The 10,781-nt window shown below is 36.1% G+C and overlaps 1 protein-coding gene across 1 annotated transcript; it reads left to right on the top strand.

Annotated features, from left to right (window-relative positions):
* Window positions 1–6,616: 6,616 nt before the first annotated feature.
* LOC130106255 (ferritin, middle subunit-like) lies at window positions 6,617–10,475 on the top strand. The gene is made up of 4 exons (XM_056272277.1): window positions 6,617–6,851; window positions 7,301–7,447; window positions 7,568–7,693; window positions 10,197–10,475. The coding sequence occupies exons 1-4, from the start codon at window positions 6,747–6,749 to the stop codon at window positions 10,344–10,346; spliced, it is 528 nt and encodes a 175-aa protein (XP_056128252.1). The 5' UTR covers window positions 6,617–6,746; the 3' UTR covers window positions 10,347–10,475.
* Window positions 10,476–10,781: the final 306 nt, after the last annotated feature.

Genomic DNA, 10,781 nt, shown 5'->3' with positions numbered 1-10,781 from the left:
GAATAGACATTTCAACTAGTGACAATTTAATTTTTGATATCAAAAATAAAGGTTTTACTAGTAAGAATTGTATTTCTGATATGTGAAATTGGAATTTCAACTAGTAAGAAATCAATTCTTGATATCAAGAATTGATTTTGAATGGCAGCCTATGGTGACATTTCACTAGTGAAAATACAATTACAGATATCAAGAATTATAGTTTTAAGTAGTTGAAATTCAATTGTTGATATCAAGAATTATCATTTTAACTAGTGAAAATGTAAATGTTGATATCAAGAATTAGCATTGTTACTAGTGAAAATGTAATTCCTGATATCCAAAATTGCCATTGTTACTAGTAGAAATGTTATTCCTGATATCAATAATTATCATTTTAACTAGTGAAAATGTAATTGTTGATATCAAGGATTCATATCCTGGAAATGAATAAAAGTTAAAACGGCTTGCCATACCCCCCTTCTATATAACCTGCAGCTACAGTCCTCCACCCAGAGTCCCGCATTCTCAGACCCCTCGTTTTTTGAGACAGCGCACCCTTATCCAAATGCCATTGAAAACAATAGGATGCAATATTACGGTCTCGTTTTATTTAAAGTTATCCAAATAAATATTTGCGTTCCCTGCTTAATGCATGTGCCAAAAAAACTCATTGTGTTACTAATGGAAGGGATACAATTACAGATTGAACTATCTTCTGAAAAATATTGTGATATTATATTGCTCCAATGTTTTTTTTAATTCAAATTCCAATTTTTATCTCAGTTCAACCTATAATGCGAAGCAAAGCTCAAATAAGAATAGACAAAACACCAATAATAAACAATTCTGTACTTTATTTAATGATCCCCTAAACATCATCTTGCTGTAAAGAAAAAAGGAAGAAAGAATTGTGTTAGTGTCGTGACTTTACTTTTCGTCTTCAATTGCATTAAAAAAAAACCTGGAATACAACAGTATATGATTGCACTGTCACAGTCTTATGATCTTTCAAAAAGCAAAAAAAAAAAAAAAAATGTTTGCAAATGTTACCTTCATGTTGCACTGCTCTGTTGAAGTGTCCCTTGAGATGTTTTTGAACTTTGGACAACTTTGTGGGTTTGAAATATATGGGGGCACAGAATGGGCAGTGAACATAACTGCAGCATTTATGACATTTCTGGATTTCTGAAAGTGAATTCCCCCTTTGAATTGTTATATCCATCTTTTTAAAAAAAGAGAGAGTCAAACTCAAATTCAAATTTTAAGACCAGCCCACAGAGCCCATACAGTCAAATTTCAGTCAATACTAATTTAAACAAGGAACCCAAACAAAAGGCCAAATCAAAATGACACATTCTAGCTCACACGTTAATACCATAGACTGGTTAATACATAGTGAAGGCATAGTAAATTTGATTATTAGGCAATTGTATGAGTTGTAAATGGCTGGCAACAACTTCATATCACAGTTAAATTAATATTGATTAATTTTAATACTTACGTTTTATAAGAACTAATTTAAGTAGTCTACATAAATAATATAAAGTAAAATAAGTACTCCGACATTAATTAATTCAATTTATAGTTTTAGGAGAAAAGGTCCGGTAATTAAAAAAAGGTCAAACGGTAAATCTGATTAAATAATTAATGATGACATTCTTTGATATTAACACACTTAATGTATTTAATTGGTTTATAATAATGTATTTCATTTTAATAAAATGTTTACAATGGCTTGTCTACAAAAAGTCCAAGGTTAAAGGCTAATGTTAGCTATCAAAATATTTTCGGGGAAAAAAGGTGAAAAAAACATACATTAACGGCTCAAATTTAGTTACAAACTATCTTTACAAATATGAAATGGACTATTCATATGTTGGTGTATCGATGAGCTATAAAGTAGTTTGATTAAAAAAGAAATCAAATGAGTATGATTCGCTAAATAAAATTGACGATACTCACGTTTCGGCTTAAGTTCTTCACATGTTTATCCGATCCAATTTGATAGGAGGCGCTGTTTGGGTGGGGGACTGTAGTTGCAGGCTACTCGAAAATTCTGTCAATGGTGGGGGAAGCGTTGTCTCATAAATGACAGAAATTTCCGTCAATGGTAGGGAATTACAGACCGATCTTGAATCTACCTTTTCTGTCAAAAATACTAGAAAAGGCAGTATCGTCACAACTGTGTTCCTTTTTAGAAAGAAATGGTATATGTCAGGATGTAGACCATATAATTGTACTGAGACTGCTCTCATTAGAATTACAAATTATTTGCTCTTATCCGATCGTGGTTGTATCTCTCTATTAGTGTTACTGGATCTAAGTTTTGCATTTGATACTATCAACCACAACATTCTTTTGAATATGTGAAGTTCACAACGTAATTTTGGGAGGAGTGAACCCATCTAATCTTTCAATTAACCGCCAGAGCATATAAGCAGCCGCTCACCTTGCTCTGGCATCAGCTGTTTTGGCATCCCTCCACCTCCCCAACTCCACCAACATAATTTAGGCATCTTGCTATCATACTCATCATCCAAGCATTAGGGTATATCTTAGCTCGAGTTAAAGCTGCTTCCTCGAGCCCCTCCACTGCGGACAGCAAGCCAAATACGCTTAACCTTATTAGCCTAAAGATTATATGGGCAAAGGAACTTGTGAAATTGGGATTAGTGTAATTGCATTGGCATGGTTCAAATCATACTTATCTGACTATTACCAATTTGTACCAGTAAATGAAGAGGTGTCATATCGATCACAAGTTCAGCATGGAGTACCGCAAGGCTCAGTTCTAGGACCGTTGCTTTTCATCCTGTACATGGTACCCTTGAAAGATATCATAAGGAGGCATGCAGTTAGTTTTCCCTGTTACGCTGATGATACTCAGCTCTATATTCCTTTGCATCTTGACGAAATATACATATTCACAAAATTAACAGAATGCATAGTTGATATAAAAAAATGGATGACTAGTAATTTCCTACTATTTAATTCTGAAAAAAACAGAGATTCTAATTATCGGACCGAAAACCTCCGCACGTAATAACCTAGAATACTGTCTAACACTTGAAGGCTGCTCTGTCAAGTCTTCGTCGTCAGTTAGGAAACTGTGTGTGCTCTTTGATACCAATATTCCTTATGATATCTTTCAAGGGTACCATGTACAGGATGAAAAGCAACGGTCCTAGAACTGAGCCATTTAATCTTGTGTGCCCTATTCTCACCCTTGTAAGCATATTTTCCTCCTGCCGTCTCAGATTACTGTAATTTTTAACTAACACTTCTTTCTGAATGCTATATAAATGTCTTCCTTTCTCCTCCTGATCCCATGTATCCTGCCACATTTTGTTAATGGTATATTTAATGATAACTTTAATTTCTGATTTACTAAGTGGAACTTGTATATCTATGTGCTCTCCCTTCAGGGCTTCTTTTGATAACTTATCCACCTTTTCATTTCCCTCAATACCCATATGCGCTGGAACCAAAAAAAAAAACTGTATATTTTTTGATGCGTTAATCTAAAAATTAATTGATTTATTTCATCTAAAAGATCTTGCCTACATATTGATTTTCCACTCTGAATACTTGACAAGGAGGACATGGAATCTGAACAGATGACTATATCTTATTCGGCTTAACTTCCTCTATTGCAGTGCTAAAATAATGGCCATTATTTCAATGGAGATGACTGAGAGGTGATCTGATGTTGTTTTTTGGATCTTAATATTGTATTTTGGGATGAATACAGCTGCACCTGTTTTGCCAGTTATTGGATCTTTGGATGCATCTGTGTATATCTGGGTTCTATATTGTTGTATATTTTGTTCTATGCCTCTAGATTGTGCAATGTCTTTTGTTTCAATGTTTGCTACAGGAAAACAAAATAACCATGGTGGGATGGTCGTCTTACTTATTGTTCTGCAGCATGCAATAGTGTCAATTCCCATCTCTTTTCCCATTCCACCCAAAAGCTACTGAAATTAGTACGGCCATACTCCCAACACTGTTCAAGTACCTGTAGGGTGTGTTATTTCATGCCCCATGAGATTTGTCCAGTATGACATGATTAGTTTGAGCCTTCTGATTTTTAATGGCATCTCTCCTGTTTCTACTTGCAATGATGCTACAGGTGATGTTCTGAAGGCTCCACAACACAAACGCAGGGCCTTTGCCTGCATCCTATCCAAACTTGTCAGTCTGGTTTTGGCTGCAGAATTATATACTATGGATCCATAAAAATGGAGCGAATTAAGGCAATATAATATTCTTTTCATAGATGAACCTGATGCACCCCAACTGTATCCTGATAAACACTTTAATATATTTATACCTCTCTTACATTTTGATATGTCCATACAATTTGATAGCTAATCTAGGAGTTACCTGTTTTTTAGTGAAACACAAATATTGAGTTTTTTTCCACAGATAAGCGAAAGCCCCATTCATATGACGACTTTCCGACCTGATCTAAATTGCTTTCTGCATTTTTTACTCCAGTGCACCAATGTTACAACCCCTCACCCATACATCATCTGCATATAAAGCTTTACTCATTCTCTGTTCAACTCCAGAAAAAACATCAATCATAATATTAAAAAGTACTGGGCTAGGTTGAGAAAGGACTATTGAGGTTAAGATAGGAGTGGAATCCTCTAACATCTATTGTTGGAGTACCATTTTCTATTGAATAGATGTTAGAGGATTCCACTCCTCAATAGTCCTTTCTCTTAAGAAATCTCTGATCCAATTGAACACCTTACCACATTCTCATCTTATTTAATTTAATTAAAAGCCCTTCCTTCCATAACATGTCATCACTTCCTGTTAATCCCGGATCACACCGACCTCAGTCCTCCTGAATCTATCAGTAGGTCTCGTCCAGCAGCCATCTCTCCCCTTTCAACTCGCCCTCTCTGCGCACTCTGAACCTTGCAGGAGAAATAACACAACTCAACAGCTTAAACTAGACCAATACCAGAACAAAGGGAGAACCAAGACAGTGTCGGGGTTTGTGCAGGCAGAAGATGACGAGAAGGCTGAAGGTTCAATTACAAACCATTTTAATCATAATTACTCACAGAGACATGAGCTGGCAGGTAGCACAACAACATTACACAGATGAGAACGGACAAAGACTGACTGAACAGAGGGAACTAAATACAGACACTGATGAACATAAACCAGGTGACACAGATGAAGGTAATTAACAAGACACAGGTGAATTAACTGAGGGATGAGGAGCAGGAAAACTGAACAGGACTAAACCAAAATACTAAGAAAAGGGGGAAACAAAGAGTCAAACTAGACAGTGAGTATATGGTGAGCAAACAAGGATCACTTAACGAGGAGCACCTGAACTGAATAAATTAGACCAGATCATGATGGAAAGGGAAGATGGATAAAATTAACAACTAGAAAACTAACCATGGAACTCCAAACATAAAACCAGATCAAAAACAAACTCAAAATCTGACAGATTCAAGAATATACTGATTAAAACTAAACTATAAAAATAATCCACAAAGGAACTTGATGGTTTCACACATGTATCCTAGGGAGTTGGTCAGGTTACAAATACGCATCTTTCATGAGAGAGAAAATGCTGAGTCACAGACGCAGCTCCATGTCATCTCTTGGGTGTTTGGACTTGTCGCTGACACAGAATGAGCTTTCATGGACAATTTCTGGTACAAAATTGCTTTGTAATTGTCACCTGTCTTCATTGTAGCCTACTCTTTTAATTAGTCAGGTGTCAGGTAGGCTATCTACTCTTTTAATTAGTCAGGTGGGCTATCTAAAGGCCGTTACCAAGTGAAAAATGGCATTTACTCCCAAGTGGAGTAATAAGCTATTTCAGGATTGTCCCATGATATTTGCCATATTATATACAGGCTCCTATAATGTAGTGTTATCAGGCTTCACTCACAGCATAGATATAACCTAGAACTTTGTTTTCTATTGATGGAAAATTAGAACAATTAACAAATTGGTCTAGTTGTCTATAGAAAAAATGGTTATGTAACATTGAAATAAAACAATTATATTATAATAAAACAATGTTTATCACTAAAATGTTGTAATAAAACATAGTGGCATATGAATGAGAACAGTGATAAAAAATCACCACTATGATAGCTTAATGCTGTGAATGTTGTGTAGCTACCTCACATTTTCAACAATTTATTTTAGTAGCTAAAGCTAGGAGAGTGTTAATCAGTTTAATTAGAACATTACAGCATAAACAATAATTGAATAATAAGTAATAAGTTTATAGTCTATGCAAAATGCAATAGCCTATGTGACTACAGAAATGGATGGTAAAGGTACAAAAGTAAATGGGAGGCATTTAATGTGAAATAAAAAAATTGGGGAACTAAAAGTTGTATTTTAAATGTATAAATAATTTATATACGTTTCTATAGTTACATTTCAGAATGTAGGCTAAATCATGCTTGTGATTGTAAAAATAATCTGTTGGATTTATATGCTATTAGATCTTGTCTTTGTTATCTAACCTACAAGTAAGACAGCGGATTGTCAAGTCACTATGTTGCAGTTCCAGTTACTGGTTTCAGTTCCAGTGACGCATCATGTTGTGATCGTATATAAGACAAATGCTCACCTTCATTTCACTCACAGCTTCAGGAAGATACGAAGAGGGTCTTGCTTCAACAGTGATTGAACGGAACTTCGATCTCGCCGGAATTTATTTAAATTTCTTATTTATTTTTGCACCAACGCTGTGATAATAAACCGCAGAAATGGAGACTTCTCAGATTCGCCAGAACTACGACCGCGACTGCGAGGCTTTGATCAACAAGATGATCAATTTGGAGCTTTACGCTTCCTACACTTACACTTCAATGGCAAGTATCTCTTATTGGTTTTGTAAATTTACTAACTCGTTATAAGGAACGTTGTCTCTATTGATTTTTGTTTTCCATTCTTGACTAAACGTGTCTAACGTTAAAAAAACAGCTTTATAGAAATCTTAAAACTACAAGAAAACTGTTTTGTATAGCCTATTTATTAATAGGTATAAACCGAATAAATAGTTTAAATGCCATAAGTAGACATTGGGCATAGTCTAATAGGAACATCCACGGCTGTTTTGTTAGGAGTGACTGCTGATCATCAGTAGCCTATTACTCTTATTCTGTGATGATTAGTTAGTTTGACTTTGATTGGATGTCGTTCGCTGGAGAGATTTTTTTTTTCATCAAGTACTTGATGAAAGGCCATTCCTTAAGTTGTTCTTTGTTCCCTTGTTCCTTAACATATAGTTATCTATCTATTCCTATTCGATTTTGTTCAGGCTTTCTACTTCAAACGGGATGATGTGGCTCTTGCTGGTTTTGCCAAGTTCTTCAAGGAGAACAGTGAGGAGGAGCGTGAGCATGCCGAGAAATTCATGGAGTTCCAGAACAAGAGGGGCGGGAAAATTGTCCTTCAGGATGTAAAGGTGCTTTGAATGAAGCCTTTTGACTTAGAACATCGTATCAAAGCTGACTCTAGAGCTCTTGTTATGGAATGACCTTATGCCATGTAACTTGCTCACTGATCTGTGTATCTACCTTTCCAGAAACCAGAGCGTGATATGTGGGGCAATGGACTGATCGCTATGCAGTGCGCTCTTCAGCTGGAGAAGAACGTCAATCAGGCTCTGCTTGATCTACATAAGGCCGCCTCTGAGAAGACAGACCCTCATGTGAGTGACCCTCATTTGTTGAAGTTTGCCTTGGGACTCTAAATTTGTCTCCATATCAGCCGCGGCAGTGCCCCACCAAAATATTCACCCTAAACATAGACCTCTATATAAAATGAATCAATAATATACTGTAAATTTGTTCTGCATTCTGCAACAAATATTTATCGAATTTTCTAGACTATTTTAAGTCGTAAAGTGACCACGATATATCAAATTTTAGCGCATATGGCTTCGGCAGGGCAGGCATGTATTGATACTAAGAGGGGCAGCAGGTGCCTGAGCCCTGCCCAGCTCTACAGCTCCCCACAATTCTCCAATGTAAATCTGTGGTGAAAAATGGAACTACAGCACACTCTAATTTAGAGCCATTGGGGCAGATTTCAGACTGTCCCGCTTATTTTCACTTTAGCTTATATAAACCTCGCTCCAGACCTATCCGCTTCAGCTATGTGTATATTAGTCTGCATCAGGGGCCGTATTCACAAAGAATTTTATCTTACCACTAGGAGTACTCCTAAATCGCACTAAAATATTTTAGCTAGGAGTTTTCTCTTAAAAGTTATTCACAACGCCTTTCAGACCTACTCTTAGTAAGGAAAAATGACAACTCCTAAACTAAGAGTGAGTCATCGTTGCTATGGATGCCGTCAATTCTCATGCACGAGCTTCCTCGCAATGATCACGGTGATTGGTTGTTAGATGACAGGGCCATCATGCGGAACATAACACAGACGCAACAAATCATGGAATTACGACATCTAAATATGTCTGTGTCCTACACATAATAATAATAGTAATGTCATCGAAATGCATATAATGACATGTTTGTGCAGGCCCCAGTGAAGTGTAATTCTAAAAAGGCAGAGAGAGAGAGAGAAAAGTCGTGAATTAAATTAAATTAAATCAAGGTAGCCTAATACCCCAATGAAAACTGCCACTTGCCTAATAATGAAAGAACGACACTTGCATTAACACTTGCTTGGTTAATTGACATCCTATATTAGCCTAAATAGACTACTTAAAGAAAGGAAATGTTGCTCCTATTGAAGTAGCCTAATGTAATAGTTGAATGACGGTGGATGATGAACTCGCCAAAACGGAAAAGAAAGCCCAACTGGACGCAGGATCAGTTACTGCTGCTGGCTCAGTTGGTGCAGAAAAAAAAAAAAAACATAATAAAAGGGAAATTCGGCACTGGGATATCAAGCAAAACTAAGCGTGAGACATGGGAGAGGATTTGTTTGCAGATCAATGCAGCATTCCCGCTTGTGTCGCGGACCACGGACGACTGCGAGAGGCGGTGGTATGCGCTACAATCCATTGTGAATAGGTCTTAGTGAGTTAGGAGTCCTCTCGACTTCTTTTAAGCTGTCCCAGACTTAGGTGCTACTTTTAGGGCTAAAATGCTTCGTGAATTACTCTTAGTGAAAAAAATTAGGAGTCCTAAAGTTAGGAGTGACACGCCCATTATTTTTAGGAGTTGCTCCTAAATTCGCCAGTTAGGAGCTACTTTTAGCCTTAAAATTCTTTGTGAATACGGCCCCAGGTCAGTAACTAGCTGACATGTCTGTTCTTCATTTGTGGAGTAGCTTATCAAATTAATAAAAGTATAAACGGTGTTGGGGAAATTTACTTTTAAAAGTAATGCGTTACAATATTTTGTTACTCCCGGTCAGCAATAAAGACATTGGTTAATAAAGTGAGATTAAATACATAAAGTATTTTTGTGTTATTTAACATATAATTATTGCAGGTTTGTGTAATATTCTGAGTTTGCATTTCACTGTTTTTATTCATTTTGAGGAATACTGAATCTGATTTGTGTAAGTGAGATGAGTAAATGCCTGCTCACATTTATTCTAGAATTACAAAACCCATCCTGATTTCTCTCAACATGGGGACAGGGCAGGTGTCAGTCAAAAAATGGGAAAACAAAGTAACTTGCGTTACTTTTTTGAAAAAGTATCTTTTAAAAAAAGTAAATTTAAAAATAATGGGTTACTTAGCTCGTTACTTGAAAAAGTAATCTGATTACGTAATTTGTTACATGTAATGTGTTACCCCAACACTGAGTATAAATCCTTTAGTTTAAACGTGCTCATGTAAATAATTTTTATATAATTATATTGTGTTTGTTTTATGTTTGTTCTGAGAATAGACAAGTTGTCATATTCTAAAACAACATTCTGAGGCAATAAATAATACATTAAGGCAATTCTAAAATGGTATTATATGCTGTGTTTACTAAAGTCTGTCAATCATCATAGAGCGCCACCCTCAGGCTGAATAACGCAAGGCCGTTAGGCCTCTTCCAAAAATGTGTCTCCATGTGTTCAATGGTGGGAATATAAAGCTTACAAAATGTTTAACACAAACTAGCGCCAAGACCCAGAATCTGCAGTCAGGAAAAGCTACTGCCTGATATGCATGCCTTTTACAAGAGTTTCACATCTTTTCACTAAAGTTTGCACCTTGAATTTTTTTCTGATGTCTTGTCCGACAGCTGTGTGACTTCCTGGAGACTCACTACCTGAATGAGCAGGTGGAGGCCATCAAGAAGATTGGTGACCACATCACCAACCTTTCCAAGATGGATGCTGGCAACAACAGGATGGCGGAGTACCTGTTTGACAAGCAAACCCTGAGCAGCTAAATGCAGCTCTCAGATCAGATATAAATGAATTGAATTACTATTCTCTTAAATATGTTCTTATCAAACAGCTCTTGTGCAAATTTTTAAAGTGTGAGAGGTTGAAAGGTTAACATCAACTAAAGGTTCCATTTGCTAGCCTATTATAAAATGATCCAGTGTAAAATTATTAAATAGTAATTTTGTGATTGACATCAACCAAGGCTTATGTTGAATGTGCACTGACTGACGTAGTAAATTTAAATAAACATTTTGAGCTGAATAACCTTGTCTTTTTTATTTAAAATTGTGGGATGCATTTAGTGTGGTATTTATATTACAGTATTTTGGACAGTCTGTAGGCCTATTATTCAGCCTGCAAAAAGAGCTGTGAATGAAGATCTACTAAAAGTGGTAACTATTTGATAGTGTATTTGATTAATGTAGACCTACAAAAAT

Source organism: Rhinichthys klamathensis, unplaced genomic scaffold (genome assembly GCF_029890125.1).
Source record: "Rhinichthys klamathensis goyatoka isolate OS25496 unplaced genomic scaffold, OSU_Roscu_1.1 h1tg000333l_1, whole genome shotgun sequence".
Lineage (NCBI taxonomy): Eukaryota > Metazoa > Chordata > Actinopteri > Cypriniformes > Leuciscidae > Rhinichthys > Rhinichthys klamathensis.
The sequence above is the reverse complement of the archived record's forward strand: the minus strand, read 5'-3'. Positions and strand labels throughout refer to the sequence as shown.